At 41.9% G+C, this 18,426-nt stretch overlaps 1 protein-coding gene across 1 annotated transcript in view; it reads right to left on the minus strand.

The window, feature by feature from the left end:
• Window positions 1-362: 362 nt before the first annotated feature.
• MYLIP (myosin regulatory light chain interacting protein) overlaps window positions 363-18,426 on the minus strand; it is a 36,980-nt gene continuing 18,916 nt past the window's right edge. The window contains exons 3-7 of the mRNA XM_089682292.1: window positions 14,703-14,888; window positions 12,012-12,209; window positions 11,199-11,363; window positions 10,045-10,465; window positions 363-1,962 (exon numbers count right to left, since the gene is read on the minus strand). Coding sequence (XP_089538418.1) covers window positions 1,873-1,962; window positions 10,045-10,465; window positions 11,199-11,363; window positions 12,012-12,209; window positions 14,703-14,888 — 1,060 coding nt within the window. The 3' untranslated portion in view covers window positions 363-1,872. The remainder of the gene's footprint in view (window positions 1,963-10,044; window positions 10,466-11,198; window positions 11,364-12,011; window positions 12,210-14,702; window positions 14,889-18,426) is intronic.

An 18,426-nucleotide genomic window follows, 5' to 3' on the forward strand; every position in this document is an offset into this window, starting at 1 on the left:
GGTGTCTTATTATCGGCATTTCCCAAACCAGGTAAAACGGGGTTTTTAAAAGACTACATGTGGAGTTAGTGTCTTTCAGCTCATTTTGTGTCAACCACTTCTGTTTTCGGTCTACTCTCTGCAAGGCTGCAGGAGGTGCATGCATATTTAGACTCCAGAATGGAAATCCCTCCCTGAAGGCTTAGGATTAGATGTTCAGAACATCAGGTTACCAGTGATCATAGGGTTTAGTAGAAGCAACGTCACAAAGAAAAACAAAAAAAAACCCTCAGCAAGCAGGCTGCCTGCTTGTACTTGGAATCATGCATCATTTTCAGGCTCTCTAAAGTGTACTTTTGGAAGCAGAAGACATCAGACAGTACTTTTTTTCAGAAATCCTTTATTTTACCAAATATAAAAAGACAAAAATATTGTCTAACACAGTATACAGGAAATTACCCCAGTGCTGAATGTGGAAGTAAAATCCATTTTTTCTTTACAAAGTGAAAAAATAAATACCTCTTGGAAACCGAGGCTGTACATCAAATGTGCCATAAAAAAGTAGAGCAATCTAGTTTTGACAAAATGTCTGTGCAAAGAAACAAAATGCATAAGGAACAAAATTACTGCTACATTAAGGCAATAAGAAAGGTATAAAGAACATCTTTCCATAAAGTGACTTTTTTTTCCAGCTTTTTCCCCTATTAAGCTGGGTATTGCACCATAATAGCCATCTAGAGTTTACTATGCTGGTGCTAAATGCTTCCAAGATTTTGCAGTGGCAAGAGTCTGGCTCATTACAATGTTCTGGTTTTACAAAAGGAAGCCTGCAACAGCACACATAATGAACTTCTAGATAACCATAATGCCCAAGGTATAAAGAACAGGATGTTAGACAGGATACAAGACAAGAGAAAAGCATAAAAGAACACAAAACAAGTTTTCAAAACACTAGTGTATAGAACTTTGAAAATCTGTACATTTAAAATGGGCAGTAGGACAAATATTGAATGACCACATTGTTGAAACAAAGTGGCATTCTAAAAGTGAATCTAAGGTTTACCCTGCAGATTTTTAAAGCTAGCACCCACTTTCCTATATATACACACACTATTCTTTGACCTATCCTACATTTGCTGTATAGTGGCAAAGAAGACAGACAAAACAAAAAAAGTAGTCTAAAAAGTACCTAAAAAACACGATTTTTTTAAAATAAAATCTATCAATCAAAAAGCATTGTTTTACTCTAAGTGTAGGAGTATATATTAATACTGTTTAAAGAGTATTATTCAGAAAAAAAAAAAAAAAATCAAATAAATAACTTGCCTAAAGCTTTTAAAATCTAAAATGTACACAACTAAAAGTATTCTAGCATAAAAGAACAACCAATTAAGTGGCAGAGTTAAAGGCGAGTTCTAAAATTTTGAATTTGGCATTTTCACTTCCATTATAGCTTAGAAACCAAACCTGGCAAAACAAAAAAAAGGGGGAGAAAAAAAAAAAAAAAAAAAAAAAAAAAAAAAAAAAGCTAGCTAGTTTTGAACGAAAAATACATCCCAAGCCTTATTTCACAAAATAGCCCTTAAGGTGTACATGGCGCATAAACATGAAATGAGCAGTTTACCCACAACCAGTATGGGCCATAGAAAATTAAATCACTAAGAATGCTGAAGGGAGAAAAAAAAAAAAAAGAAGTGTAAATGAATAACAGAAAATGACCATTTACAACAGCAATATGATCTGGAAGAACACATCTACATCAGTCTTCCTGCATAAAGGGGTGGTTTTTCTTCAATATCTTTAGTTGTAGCAAATTCGATGGTTGTAGCGTTTTGTAGTGAAGTCCATTGGTAATGTACATAGATACAGTTTTTTTGTCTTCAGTGTTTCTTCTCAAATGACAGTCAGATTTAATAAGCTTGTGTGTGTTGGTAAATAGACATGCTGAACATGATCCACTGATGCTCTGCATACTGGACACGACTGGTGAGAGGGAAAGAGTTTGGTTAGTAGAATGCACATGGCCTGCTCTTGTTTTTACACAATACTCAAGCCTTTGCTTAAAGTGTTACTAACCCCAGGACCCTGCATTCACTATATCTGGTCTCCCACAATACACAGAACAAGGAAATGCAAATATTTTAATTTGAGCACTGTATTTAGCAATTTATATTTACTAAAGAAACACTTTGCAAACACATCCAGTGTGATATTTTTCTCCTCATTGAGATCTGAGATCTATACTGATAGGACTGGGTAATGTGTTGGGAATGTAATGATGCCTCATCGTTTGATTTTCGGGGTATCTTTGAATTCAGTCCTCTCTGTAGGTTGATAATTTTTCATTTCCATCAAACTGAAAAAAATTATGCAGAAGGCTAGTCCATTTTTTGCTGAACTATTGCAGCAACTGAAAAATGGTACTCAGTTTGTATGGCCCCCACGTGCTTGTATGTGCATGCCTGACAATGTCTGGGCATGCTCCTAATGAGACAGAGGGGGAGTTTTATTTACTAAAGCTGGAGTGTCCAAAATCAGACTCCCTTCTGCATAGAAACCAATCAGCTTCCAGGTTTCATTGCCAAAGCTTCATTGAACAAGCTGAGGTTGGAAGCTGATTGGTTTCTATGCAGAAGGGAGTCTGATTTTGGACTCTCCAGCTTTAGTAAATAAACCCCATGGTGTCCTGGGGTATTTCCTCCCAGCTCTGGACCAGGGAATCACTGAGCTCCTGGACAGCCTGAGGTGCAATCTGGTGGTATCAGATGGACAGAAACATATCCCAGAGGTGTTGGATTGGATTTAGGTCAGGCGAGCGTGGGGGCCATTCAAATGGTATCTGTCATGGTATAGGGGCCTGCCAATTATTAATCCCCTTATTAATGCCATTAATGCCCTTTATCACATGCCCTCAGCATCCTGCTCTGTATCGTTCCAATTGTCCCCTGTGTCACTCAGCCAAATGGCCTAACTCAATGGCCTAATTCAATTACTGTGGGCCCCCCTCCCTCCCAGCCAGCTGCCCTGCCAGCTCTCCGCACACCTCCCAAATTGCCTTTCATCTAGGCCAGCAATGGGCAAACTACGGCCCGGCGGACCTTTTAATCCGGCCCGCGGATGTGGCTGTCAGGATGTGTGTAGGCGGGGCAGCGTGACGAACGTGAGGGGAGGGGAGCTAGGCTCCTCTCACAGTCCGCCCTGAAGACCGGAACGGCGCAGGAACACGGCGAGAGGAGCGCGCGGAGCAAAGGTAAGTGAATTGACACGGGGGACTTGGCTTACTACTTGGGGGGGAATAGTACTGTGGGGGATGAAATACTATATGAGGGATGAATTAATAGGGGGGGTGAATTACTATGGGGGATGAATTACTATGCTTACTATGGGGGAATATTACTATACTTACTATGGATGACACATACACATCCATCTACTCTTGGTCCGGCCCCCCGGGTCCAATATATGAACCCATTGCAGCCCTCAAGTCAAAAAGTTTGCCCACCACTGATCTAGGCTGACATCATCCCTGCCCCCAGGATGTCCCTGTCACCAGCCTGATTCATCCCTGGGGTCTAGTGTTCACCCCTCCCCCTCTCATCCTCATCCTGCCTCCAGGGGATGAGAGGTGAGACTTCCCCCACCCCATCTCTTCCTCTCTGGCAGCCAGGAGGTGGCGAGATTCACACCTCTCCACTAGAAGTGCGAACCTCCCACAGGGAAGGCCCTGGCTCCAGAGTCTAGCTGACACCAGAGCTGGCCCGGCCCCGGAAGCTTAAGAGGTTGGTGCCGGGCGCATTCATCAAAGGAACCCCAGCTACGGTAGGAACTTTGTGACTAGACTGTCAGCCCACCCCCCCGCCTCACAGAGACCCCACAGGAGGGGAGAGATGGCCAGAGAAAGCCTGCCATTGCCAGAGACACCACAGAAAGGGGGAAGAGACTGTCACAGCCTGCCTGCCATTGCCAGAGACCCCACAGCATAGGGGGGAGATTGCCCAAGACTGCCTGCCATTGCCAGAGACCCCACAGAAGGGGAGAGACTATCACAACCTGCCATTGCCATAGACCACCCGCCTGATCCGGACTCCACAGGTACCTGTGTTCTGCTTCTACCCCTGGGAGACCAGGCACCCTGTTGGATCCCCGAGTACCTGCTTCCCCCATGTTACCTGAACTGTTGTTGTGGTGACCCCTCGCACCCCCCTCCTTTGTCGGACTACCCCTGTTACAGGGACACCCCCTTGGACTATAAGTGGGTGGGGCCCCCTCGTTACCCCTTTTAGTAGCAAATTCACCCTCTCTGCCAACCCCCTTATTGAAGGACTGCCATCTGTTTGTCTCAAAGCTTTGTGCGTTTGCCATCCACTGTGTGTTCTGTCCTGCCTTTCCTCCGTCACAGTATCAATTCCTTCATCCTCCAGGAACTGCATGCATACTCTTACCGCATGAGGCCAGACATTGTCGTGTACCAGGAGGAACCCAGGACCCACTGCACCAGCGTAGGGTCTGACAATGGGTTGAAGGATTTCATCCAGATACCGAATAGCAGCCAGGGTGCCATTGTCTAGCCTGTAGAGGTCTGTGCATTCCTCTATGGATATGCCTCCCCAGACTATCACTGGCCCACCACCAAAATGGTCACACTGAACAATGTTATAAGGCAACATAGCGTTCACAACTTCTCCAGACACTTTCATATCGGTCACATGTGCTCAGGTTGAACCTGCTCTCATCTGAAAAGTACAGGGAGCCAATGGAGGATCTGCCAATTCTGATGTTCAGTGGCAAATGCCAATCGAGCTCTATGGTGCCAGGCAGTGAGCACAGGGCCCACTAGAGGAAGTCAGGCCCTCAAAAGTCACCCTCATGAAATCTGTTTGATTGTTTGGTCAGAGACATTTCACACCAGTGGCCTGCTGGAGGTAATTTTGTAGGGCTCTGGCAGTGGTCATCCTGGTCCTCCATGCACAAAAGGAGCAGATACTGGTCCTGCTGATGGGTTAAGGAACTTCTACGACCCTGTCCAGCTCTCCTAGATTAACTGCCTGTCTCTTGGAATCTCCTCCAGTGCCTTGAATTCATACCCCTTGAAGTTTTCCACAACTTTTAATGCTACAACCAAAAAATGTAAAAATGTATTTTATTGGGATTTTATGTGATAGACCAAACAAAATTGGCACATAATTGTGAAGTGGAAGGAAAATTAATGGTTTTAAATTTTTTTTTTTTTTTACAAAATATCTGAAAAGTGTGGCATCCATTTTATATTCAGCCCCCTTTGCTCTGTTACCCCCAACTAAAATCTAGTAGAACCAATTACACACACCAAAAGTATTGATATGCTTGCCTTTACACGCACAAACTTTAATGGCATCCCAATCTTAGTCTGTAGGGTTCAATATGGAGTTGGCCCACCCTTTGCAACTATAACAGCTTCAACTCTTCTGGGAAGGCTGCCCACAATGTTTAGGATTGTGACTATGGGAATGTTTGACCATTCTTCCAGAAGCACATCTGTGAAATCAGGCACGGCTTGCGGTCTCCGATCTAATTCATCCCAAAAAAGGTGTTCCATCAGGCCAATTAAGTTCCTCCACTCCAAACTTGCTCATATAGGTCTTTATGCACCTTGCTTTGTGCACTGGTGCACAATTATGTTGGAACAGGAAGGGGCCATCCCAAAACGGTTTCCACAAGGTTGGGAGCATGTAATTTTCAAAAATGTCTTGGTATGCTGACGCCTTAAGAGTTCCCTTCGCTGGAATTAAGGGGCAAAGCCCAACCCCTGAAAGCCCCAAAACACACGCACACTCCAGAGAACATGTCTCCACTGCTCTAGAGTCCAGTGGTGGTGTGCTTTACACCACTGCATCCGACGTGTTACATTGCACTTGGTGATGTAAGGCTGGCATGCAGCTGCTCGGCCATGGAAACCCATTCCATGAAGCGCTCTATGCACACTGTGCTAATCTGAAGGCCACAGAAAGTTAGTCTTTAGCTATTGAATCTGCAGACAGTTGGCAACTTCTGCGCACTGTACACTTCAGCATGCGCTGACCCTGCTGTGGCATTTTATGTGGCCTACCACTTTGTGGGCGAGTTGCTGTTACTCCCAGTTGCTTCCAATTTGTTAGAATACCAACAGTTGACCGTGGCTTATTTAGTAGCAAGGAAATTGCACAGGTGGCAACCAATCATGGTACCACGCTTGAATTCACTGAGCTGAGAGCGACCCATTTTTTCACAAAATGTTTCTAGAAGCAGTCTGCATGCCTAGGTGCTTGATTTTATACACCTGTGGCCATGGAGGTGATTGGAACACCTGACTTCAGTGATTTTGGAGGGGTGTTCCAATACTTTTTGACACAGACACAGTGTGTCAGGCTAATTAGCAGATGTAATCTGATGCAGATGTTAGTTTTAGAACTGCATAGTACATGGTGATTCCATATTTTCCTCTGCTTGATCTGCAAAAATAGTTGCAACTTACTACAGTTCTCTTTTTTAAGTATATCTTAAAGCCAGAAGGTTGGAATGTTAAATGAAAATAGTTTTAAAAGGCATGTCTGATTTGTTTTCTTCCCCCTACACAATTAAAACATTTTCCAAGAGTGGCGATTCCATACTTTTTGCCAGAGTGTATATGTACAAACACACACACATGTATATTATATATACTACATACACGTGTATATTAATATAACATACATACACCATGGCAAAAAAAGTATGGAATTGCCACTCTTGGAAAATGTACATTTAATGGTGTAGGGGAGAGAAAAAAAAAAAAAAAAACACAGACATGCCTTAGAGCTATTTTCATTTAACATTCCAACCTTCTGGCTTTACAAAATACTTAAAGAACTGTAGTCAGTTGCAACTGTTTTTGCATATTAAGCAGAGGAAAAAAAAAAAAATGGAATCACACAATTCTAAAGGAAAATATAGAATCGCCATGTACTATGCAGTTCTAAAACGAACATCTGCTAATTCGGGATGCAGTGAAAAGAAAAAAAAAAAAAAGAAAAAAAAAAAAAAGTTGATTGACATGAATGGTGGCTCCAGCATGGAGAGGTGTGTATGTACACACACACACTAGCTACTCACAGCGTTATAATACATCTCATTAGGCGCCGGTCCCCTCCATCCATCCCCAACCTGTACAGCGCCATGTTCTAGGAGGAGAGCAGTCTCACTGCAAGGGAACTCTGGTATTCTGATCAACGCTTAAAGCTCCAGGATCCATATATTCTGTGAGGGATTCAACCCCAGTCCTGCCCTAACTCAGATGACCTCAGGATTTATTACACAAAACGCGCATTTTATTATGCGTTCCGGTGAGTGCGCATTTCTTCTATACCTGATTGCACAAGCACCGAATTAAAGAGAACGCAGAATTCCTATGAGCACTTACAGTCACTTTATAAAAACACTCATAATTTATCATTATGTTTTTTTATATGCATCTTTTTATTGAATTTTAGCGCTGCACATTTCTTGTATATTTTGGTTTTTTGAGGTTTATTTGGTTACCTTGGTGCATAGCGGCTGATCATTTTTTGTGCGCTTGCATACACCCACCAGTATTATTATACAGGATTTATATAGCGCCAACAGTTTGCTCAGCGCTTTACAATATAATGGGGGACAATACAGTAACAATACAGTTCAATACAAGAGGGATTTGAGGACCCTGCTCCTTGGAGCTTACAATCTAGGAGGGAGGGGCTAGTGGTACAAAAAAGGTAGTAACTGTGGGGGATGGACTAGTTGGAAGAGTAGAAGATTCCAGTATTAGCTGAGGGCAGGATAAGCTTCCCTGAAGAGATAGGTTTTCAGAGATCGCCTAAAAGTGAGCAGAGTAGGCGATAGTCTGATAAATTGGGGTAGAGAGTTCCACAGGATGGGGGAAGCTCTGGAGAAGTCCTGGAGACAAGCATGGGAGGAGGAGACAAGGGACCTAGAGAGTAGGAGGTCTTGCGAGGAGCGGAGAGAACAGTTTGGGTGATATTTAGAGACAAAATCGGTGATGTAATTTGGGGCAGAGCTATAAATGGCTTCATACGTTCTAGATATCCAGTATGATATTTTTCCCCATTGAGATGTGTTTTCAAAGTGTTTAATTTTTACACACACACTTGCCAAAAGTATTGGGACACCCCTCCAAATCATTGGATTCAGGTGTTCCAATCACCTCCATGGCCACAGGTGTATAAAATCAAGCACCTAGGCATGCAGACTGCTTCTACAAACATTTGTGAAAGAATGGGTCACTCTCAGGAGCGCAGTGAATTAAAGCGTGGTACCATGATAGGTTGCCACCTGTGCAAAAAATCCATCCGTGAAATTTCCTTCCAACTAAATACTCCACGGACATCTGTTAGTGGTATTATAACAAAGTGGAAGCAACTGGGAACAACAGCAACATAGGCCAGGTAAAATGAGAGAGCAGGGTAAGTGCATGCTGAAGCGCACAGTGAGCAGAGGTTGCCATCTGTCTGCAGAGTCAATAGCGAAAAGACCTCCAAACTTTGTGTGGACTTCAGATTAGCACAACAACAGTGCATAGAGAGCTTCATGGAATGGGTGTCAGGGGTTAGGCTTGGACCTTAGTTCCAGTGAGGGGAACTCTTAAGGCATCAGCATACCAAGACATTTTGGACAATTTCATGCTCCCAACTTCGTTGGAACACTTTGGGGATGGTCCCTCCCTGTTCCAATATGACTGAGAACCAGTGCACAAAGCGAGGTCCATAAAAAGACATGGATGAGCAAGTTTGAGGAACTTGACTGGCCTGCACAGAGTTCTCACCTCAACAGAACACCGTTGGGATGAATTAGAGTGGAGACTGCGAGCCAGGACTTCTCATCCGAAATCAGTGCCTGACGTCACAAATATGCTTCTGGAAAAACGGTCAAACATTCCCATAGACACTCCTAAACCTTGTGGACAGCCTTCCCAGAAGAGTTGAAGCTGTTATAGCTGCCAAGGGTGGGCCATCCAGGTCTTGGTCCATAGGGTTCAATAAAGTTAATGTAAAAGGCAGGTGTCCCAATACTTTCAGCAATATAGTGTACACACACACTTTTGGAACAGTTCATGCATTTGAGAGAGAGTCTGGCTGTGAAACACACACCTGCAACAATTTTTAGATAACCCAGCACATTTAGAGCATGGTCATACTGCCCCGCTTTGGCAGCAACACGGGTGCAGCGCAGTGTACCTGCAGTTCTGATGTGGATCAGCTGTGCTTTGCAGTACACTTACATCCTGTGGTTTTGATGCATTTTCTGAAAGAGCTCCAAAAGCGCTTTCAGAAAATACACCAAACCTGCAGGATGGACATAACAGAGGCCTATGACAAAGCATAACCAGCAACAACACAGGTAAACTGCACTGCGGCCAAAGTGCAGCAGCTCAGTGTTAAACTGCCCTAAAAAAAGGAAAAAGTGCACTAACCACACAGTTGAACCAATTTTAGATTGACAAGACAAGCTACTGCATTTTAGTCAATGTGACTTTTAATGTGATGAAAGGGTAAGGAAATGAGAAGTGTATTACTGGGCAACAGAGGACTATCCCAAGCCTAAATCATTAATATATTAAAGTAGTAGAACTTGACAGTAGTCAAGTTCACTTTACAGTATTCAAAAAGATCATTCCAAAGTGACTAGTTCTAGGTAGAACCATGTGGGCCAAGTTACTGGTATTTGATTCTACAAAAGCAAGCTCTCCTTGCAATAATGCTTGACCGCTTCTGTCCACACAGGTGTTTTGGTTATTCTAGCCCACATTTGCATGTTTGAACTCCTATTACATTTTTCTTAAAAAATAAGGAATGAATCTGAGATAGCAGGACCCCCTTTAATGGCTACAGCAGGTGTGCAAAAATGCAACTACAGATAACTCTGAGTAACCAATACAAAATGGTCAGCTAGCCTAACTTTAGAACATATATTAAAAACTGAAACAAGCTTTGTGTTGACTGATTGGGGGGGGGGGGGGGGGGGAGGAGTTTGCAAAAGATCACCTTAATATTGAAATCTATGAACTGCACCTCTTACCTGTAACTGATTGGCACATCCCTCACAGCAAACCATATGTCCACATGGGCAAAAGGCAGAATTGATTTCTTCCTCACAACAGACCATGCACAGCATGGCCTCCTTCAACTTCCTCAGTTTCTCCTGCAGGGTTTTTGTTTGCTGACAGCTAAGGCTCTCACAGCTATTACAGTCCAGAGAACTTTCAGATGTCTTGAGAGGAGAACTCGGCTCACTATGGTCACTCCTTGACACCAGATCCATAATGCCAGCATTGTACAAAGCCCTCCTTGCATGGTCATAGACCTCCTTTGATGTCCTTTTGATGTCAAATACATACTTTTTTCCAACGTTGATATTATCATTCAGGAAAAGAGATGCCAAGTGACCCTTAAGATCTCTGCTGTACTGCATCATAACAGCACTTGTAACAGTGTCACATCTTAAATAAAAGAAAAAGAAAGTTATGAAAATGAATCCAATACAGTTACCATAGGCTAAAACATTTCACATTCACTAGAGCAGGGGTATCAAACTGGTGGCCCTCCAGCTGTTGCTAAACTACAAGTCCCATCATGCTTCTGCTTTTGGGAATCATGCTTGTAACGGTCAATCTTGCAATGCCTCATAGGACTTGTAGTTTTGCAACAGCAGGAGGGAAACCAGTTTGACGCCCGTGCACTAGAGGATGCTAGATTACTACAGGTCTTTTAAGTGCTTGGGTGTAGCTTTTTTTCCTTCACAAAAACACCTGATGTCTCACCTGTCCTTAAATGAATCTAGTGCAGTGCAGATAGCACTGCATTAGATTCTTCCCCACCTTGCATGGGGAATGACATGGAGATCCAGAAGTGACATTTTACACAGCAATACCAGGGGGTGTTTAGAAGCAATTGCATCCATTTGACAGATGGGCTAAGAAGCAGGGAGAGTACCAACCTATGAACTGTAAACCTGAAACACATTTCCTATACTATAAATAGATAGCATGCAGTGTCCAAGACCAGACACCACCCTCCAGACCTGAACATCTTCCATAATATTGGGCAAACATGTTAAAGAACCAGGCATTTGATGATCAGAGAGATCTGATGGTGTATAGAACACAGATCATGCAGCTAAGAGTCACTTAAAAGTCAAACAAGTCCTTGGTTATCTCTTCAGTGCATACAAACCTGTAAAATGCATGCGTTTCAGTTATCGCTCTGTAGAGACCGCTAGCGGCCCTTGTGCTGATCACTTTAAAAAGAAGAACCAAACTATTCCCAGACTCCTTGGTTATTGTCAAATATACATTCTTCCCTGACTGGGTTGCCATTTGGATCACTGGATACGTAATCCTATTAGGATAGAAAAAAAATAAATAAATAAATCATAGGAATAAATAAACAAATAATACTCTTAACATTGCATCTGGCCACAATTGCAAAATCTACACTTCTACATTCTATAAGGACAGTGAAGTGTTTACACTACACTAGATCTGCATTTTACACTTCATTGATAAAATACAGGCTGCTGTGTAGTGCCTGTAGTTCTATGCATAATGCTGCAGAACAAGCTGATAGAGAGTCCATTATATAACAAAAGGTCAATGTGACCAGGCTCACATCCTCTTCATTAGGAAACCACCAAAACAAAAACAAAATAAATAAAACAAAAACAAAAAACAAACCAAACACAAAACCCCACCACAAAAAAACAAAAAACAAAGAGGAAAAAATAGCACAACACTAGAGAGTCATTAGTATAGGGAAACATCTAGTAAAATACATAGAAGCTGAATGTGAATCCCAAGAGGCCTCCTGTGGTATGGGTTCCCATCTGACTGGGGCTAGACCCCCTTGGAACATGCAAGAAGTCTGCATCACTTGCCAAGAATGGATTACAATACAAAATGCATTTTGTAATTAAACTGTCCATTACAGTTCGGCATCTCATGTGTGCCAGGAAGATGTATTAATGGAATTATTGCAGTCAATATTTACCTGTTCATCAAGCTGAAGTCTTCTTTACAAATGGATACACCCTCAGGGCCGATTCCAATAATGAGCTTTTGTCCCTCAGCATCTCGTGCTGAATGCCACTCCACCCCATAGTTTTCCAGTGTGGACACAATCTGAAGAACCTGGTATTCTCCGGATGCTTGACTTAGTCCTTCCAAACCTTTATGCTTTTCAATAATACTGTTAGATGGGAGGAAGAGACATTATTTGTGTGGCACAAGTCTATGCAATCCATTTAGTGAATGCATATGTAAAAGCTGTACTAGAGAGGACTGTTGATAATGTAACATTGAGCATCCTCTGCTAATCTCTTTTGGATTTTTTAAAATCCCTTATTATGAAGTATAAAAAATGGTCCACTGCATGCAAATATTGCTACCATAATCTCTATTACAAGAGATTGCACTAAACTACAAGTAAGCAAGACAGACAATGATCTTCAGGTTTTACCCCATTTAACTTTAAACTATAAAAACAGCATCAACTAATCAAAAACTGGGCACAATCTAAAAAGGAAAGTATAGTGCATGTTCAGTGATGACATGTTTTGTTATTGCAGTATGCAGCTTGGCGTAATGCAACTTTCATCTTCCATTTTAATTTTATTAGAGGAAGAGCAACTAAATGATATTTATTTTGCTAAGGCATCTTGTATTAAACTGCCACTTCTGTTATACATAAAATGCTTGTACACCCCCCCCCCCCCTTTTTTCCCTCTGTTGTATCTTGGTGCTGCTGATCTCCTACGACCCTTTTGCAACCACTTCCCACCAACATGCATACACTCCAGTTATGGCAGTATGGCAATTCTCAGGTTTGAATGTCCCCCACTGCAAGCCTATATGATATAAGGTGACAACACAGGAGCACAACTGTCAGACAAGGACAGAGTTGTCACCTAAAACAAAATGTTCCTGAATAAGGAACGCTGGGTATTTTAATTAAAGCGGCAGCGGATTAAAAAAAAATATTGAAAATTACACTGCCATGTTAAAGCTTATGAGACTTTAGCAATTAGGTTTACATACGCTTTAACAAAATGCTGAAATTGGTCAAACAGGAAATATATTGTTTCAAATCATCAGTCAATTCAGACTATACAGTCTATTTAAATCAGAAGAAGGCATGAGAAATGTATACAAGGTCAACTTGGCTAATTCTATTCTAGGAGTGAAGGAAACCCAGTGTGTTTGAGGACTATGGCTGGAAGAATGCCAACAAGCAGAATATATGCTTGCAAACACTTCACCATTCATACATATCAGATTGGCCTGTAGCAACACACAACTGTTTTGCCCTACCAAAACCTGTCATAAAGACTGTGCTGGACTCTAATGCCATTTCGTTGGGGTCAAGAGAGATTTCTCACACAAAATTTAATTTTACATGTTTAAAAGAAAAGTACCTGAAAATATAGATACAAGTCACATGGCAAGATAGGAAACCTATCAGAAAAACATTATGTGACGCAAGTCCACAGCTCTCACCCCAGCACATCCAAGTTTACAGTGGCTAGATGGGATACTGGTTTTCCTAAATTAACAGGCTCTGCATGAAAAAAAAATAGGTTCACACTACAGTGGTGCTGTAAATCCCATGTGATTCGAACAGGAACCGCACTCCTGTACAAAATCACATGCGATTTGTATGTGGTGCGATTAGAGTCACACATTTTGTATGGCTCTATTCGTACTGCAGCAAAAACGTGCAGGACCCTTTTTTGGTCCGCACTAGAATCGGATCGCATAGTTTTTCACACCTATGCGATCCAATTCTTCACATCGCACCACGTTTTGCGGACTGATGTCGGGGTGTCAACATACACACTCGCATCGGTTCGTATGAACGGGGTGCGATTGTGATGTGGAATTCGCACTGAAACTGCTGAGAATTCTGCACTGCATCAGTGTGAACCAGGACTAAAAGCACATGTCAGTTAAGCAATTTGTACTAGGACAGAACAGATGTACTAGTTTTAAATGTTTACCGACTTTACTGTCTAGACAACTCTTCAGGGCACAATTCAAATCAGCTTTAGAAATTTACACACAGCATAACTACAGCTTGCAGTGACAGGACATTACCCTGAACAAGCCATTCTCTTATCATGGGCCCATGTTTTAATTTGCTAGAATAAATAAAAAAAAAAAAAAAAAAAAAAAAAAAAAAAAAAAAAAAGGGCAGAAAACTAAAGGGCCCATTCACATCAAGCCTGTACTGGAATTGTACAGGAGTGTGAGGTACGTTCCTGTAAGATTCACATGCAGTTCTGTGCAGTGAGATTTCAGCCCATTCATTTTGGAGAAGCCAACATCACACCGCACCTAAAGTTGTGCATGCACTACTTTTTGAAACGCACTGCAACCGGAACACATGGTACAAACATACCATGAGATCTGGTGTACGCCAGCTCACTGCATTTGCGACCCACATCTGGGGTGTCACTAACTTTGTATGGACACCCGCTGCAGATTGCAAATAGTGCATTTTGCATATGATTTGAACCGCAAAAGCTGCATTCCTGTGCAACTCAAGTGCAGGCATGGCGTGAACCTGCCCTAATACTTATATATTTTACCCCATTAAAAAAAAAAAAAAAAAAAAAACCAAAAACCTATGCAAGCGAATATAGTATATACACCACAAATTAGGAATCAAAAGCTTAAGACTTACCTTTCTAAAGTTGCAGTTTCAAGTTCCTTAGCGCACAAACTCTGGTAGCAGTATTGGGCAGTGTTCTGGTTATAATCACCATACTCTAGCTGCGCCAGGAGCACAGACAGTTCTATAGCCTGCTCTGAAGAACACTGCAGACGGCCTGCCAATAGATCATCTTTAATGTGCAAGAAAAACATGTGCCTGAAGGAAAGGGAGAGGAGAAAAAAAAAACTATTTAAAAAGAGGGCAAGACAATTTAAATGATAGATTAACAATCTATAAAATAAGAGACACATACTATATTGCAAAAAGGAATTGTGACACCCCTCCAAATCATTGGATTCAGGTGTTCCAATCACCTCCATGACCACAGGTGTATAAAATCAAGCACCTAGGCATGCAGACTGCTTCTACAAACATCTGTGAAAGAATGGGTCACTCTCAGGAGCTCAGTGAATTCAAGAGTGGTACCGCGATAGGTTGCCACCTGTGCAATAAGTCCATCCGTGAAATTTCCTTGCTACTAATTATTCCATAATCAACTGTTTGATGTATTATAAAGTGGAAGCAACAGGGAACAACAGCAACTCTGTCAGTTTAAGTGACCTACCACTTCATGGCTGAGTGGGGTCAGCGCATGCTGAAGCTCACAGTGAGCAGAAGTTGCCAACTGTCTGCAGAGTCAATAGCTAAAGACCTTCAAACTTTGTGTGGCCTTAAGATCACCTCAACAGTGCATAGAGAGCTTCATGGAATGGGTTTCCAAGGTTGAACAGCTGCATCCAAGCCTTACATCACCAAGTGCAATGCAAAGTGTTGGATGCAGTGGTGTAAAGCACGGACTGCATTGTATCAAGTGTAAAGTTTGATGGAGGAAGATTATGGTTTGAGGCTGTTTTTCAGGTGTTGGGCTTGGTTCCTTAGTTCTAGTGAGGGGGAACTCTGAAGGAGTCAGCATACAAAAACATTTTGGATAATTTCATGGTCCCAACTTTGTAGAAACAGTTTGGTGATGGCCCCTTTTTGTTCCAACATGACTGCACACCAGTGCATAAAGCAAGGTCCATAAAAGACATGGATGAGAGAGTTTGGGGTGGAGGAACTTGACTGGCCTTCACAAAGTCCTGACCTCAACCTGAGAGCAACTTTGGGATGAAAAAAGCAGAGACTGCGAGCCAGGCCTTCTCCTCCGACATCAGTGCCTGACCTCACGAATGTGCTTCTGGAAGAATGGTCAAACATTCCCATAGACACTCCTAAACCTTGTGGACAGCTTTCCAAGAAGCATTTATAGCTGCAAAGGGTGAGCCAACTGAATACTGAAACCTACAGACTAGGGCTAGGATGCCATGAAAAATTAATGTGCGTGTAAAAGGCAGGCATCCCAATACTTTTGGCAATATAGTGTATACACACACACTTTCAGAAGCAATCTGGCAGATTTAGGAATATGCCAAAATGCCTCAAGTTAAAAACACACACCTATAGGTTTTCCTATAGGTCTTATCTAGCCTTCTTTCTTCAAAAGCTTTGCAGTATATATTTTGGACATCATGACCCTTTCTAAAAATGGCAGCGATGCAATTATTGCCAGACAGCTTAACCAGTTGCCATCCAAAGGATTTATCCCCTTCCTGACCAAGGTATTTTTTTTATGCAATACAGCGCAGCATTAATTTAACTGACAATTGCGCAGTCATTCAATGCTGTACATAAATGAAATTTGAAATTTGAAATATGCCCACAAATAGAGCTTTCTTTCAGTGGTACTTGATCACCTCTGTGTTTTCTATTTTTTTTTTCAAATGTCGTCACAAATTTTAGGCCGAAATGTATTCTGCAACATATCTTTGCTATAAAAAAAAAAAAAAATCCCAATAATTGTATATTGATTGGTTAACGTGAAAGTTATAGCGTCTATAAATGGTGGTATGTATATACACGCACACTGGAATTTATTTTTTTTATGCTAGTAATGGCGGCTATCAGCGACTTATAGCAGGACTGCGGCAGGCATTTTGGCACTGGGTGGGAAATGCCACTGACATCCCCAGTGACACTAATACAATGATCAGTGCTAATAAAAACCACTGACACTGTACTAATGACACTGGGCAGGGAGGGGGTTAACATCTAGGCGATCACAGGGTTAACAGTGTGCTGTGTGTGTTTTACATTGTATGCGGTTTTACTTGGGAGACATGCTGCCAGGAGAGAGACCGGTGTGTAGACACAGGTCTCTACCCTGTCAGCTTTTCCAATGATCACGGAGTGCAGTCCGGGAATCGCCAGCTGGAACACAGCGATTGACATCCCCAGCCACCAATAACGGCACAAAGAATAAAAGATGTGCACACGAGGGCAGTGTGTTGTAGCATATGACCACTATTGCCAGTTGTCTCCATGCAGCTAATCTTTTTCCCCATTACTAACTTAACATGGCTTCTTTGGCACCATGTTGCTGTATTAAGGCCACCATCTTGGTAGAGGCAGATATTTGCTTCCTCATATTAGAGCCTCCAGCAATAAATGCTGTGAGCAGCACAACAGTAGTATCACCAGTCTCATTCCAGACCCCAAGACCAGCATTCAGGGGCAGCAGTGCCTTACATTCTCACTGCATATATAGAGTTAGGAATTTAGGGAGAAGACTGGGAAGTATTCCAGGGAAAAAAAAACCCCCACACAGTATATTTGACAAGGTTATACTTGACACAAACACTTTAAACTCTTGCTATAAGAAATCATATTTCCTGTCAGAATGAGGAGAATGAACACAGACTATTTTTGCATAAGGCAGGGTTAGAACCACTGACAAGGTTTAACTGCTGTCTCCACCCATTTATATCCAGCACTTCCCATTTTGTGTACGAGAGCTATAGGCACAGTAAGTGAGGGCACTACCTTGAAAGGAAAAAAAAAAAAAAAAAAAAAAAAAAAAAACACAACCCCACAATCTGTCACATTTGCAATATATGAAACTGTAAAAAAAAAAAAAAACTGAGTTGAAAGAACAAAAAAAATGGCCACTATTATTACTGGAAGAATTACTTGCATATCTCCCCAAAACTGTAATCTCTCTTTAAATTGTGCAATTGTGTTACAGGTTGTGTGGGTGCAACTTGAGACTGACTTGTATGAAGATTCATCATTACATACAAATGTGTTCACACATGTCTCATCTGAGACACTGGAGTGTCTGCCTTCCCAAAAGCATATAATTTGAGGCTGAGGCTCTGATTACACAAAATTGTCTTTCTAGAAAAAAGGTATACAGCCTCAGAATTTATAACTAGTAAGCAGGTTTGTTTGATGAAACTTTTTTTTCCCGTAATGTCTGCACAGCTGAGAAGTCTCTGGAAAAAGGCTCATTTTGCTCTCAGCAGGTTGTAACTGATAAATGTCACTGCTGTGTTATGGTGTTAACACAGGCACTAGGTTTTCTACTCAAAAAAAAGGGAAAAAAAAAAAAAAAAAAAAAAAAAAAAAAAAAAAGGGGGCCTGCCTAAAGTCCAGTACACATGTACTGAGCTGGTACCTGCTGTCCAATGACCAGCTTCTGTTGAACAGTCCTGCTGGAAAACAGCATTCGATCAGTGCTTGCATTGTCCAATGGCTATAGCACAGATCTGTGTAATCTGAGGGGGGGGGGGGGGGAGGGTTAATCAGGGGTCCCTCTGTCAGAATACAATAGCACAGCATCACTCAGTGTGGATGAGGGAATCTTGACAGTTTTTGT

The sequence above is a fragment of the Staurois parvus genome, unplaced genomic scaffold, assembly GCF_062004578.1.
Source record: "Staurois parvus isolate SC_StPar_1 unplaced genomic scaffold, SC_StPar_1.0 ptg000287l, whole genome shotgun sequence".
Taxonomy (NCBI): domain Eukaryota; kingdom Metazoa; phylum Chordata; class Amphibia; order Anura; family Ranidae; genus Staurois; species Staurois parvus.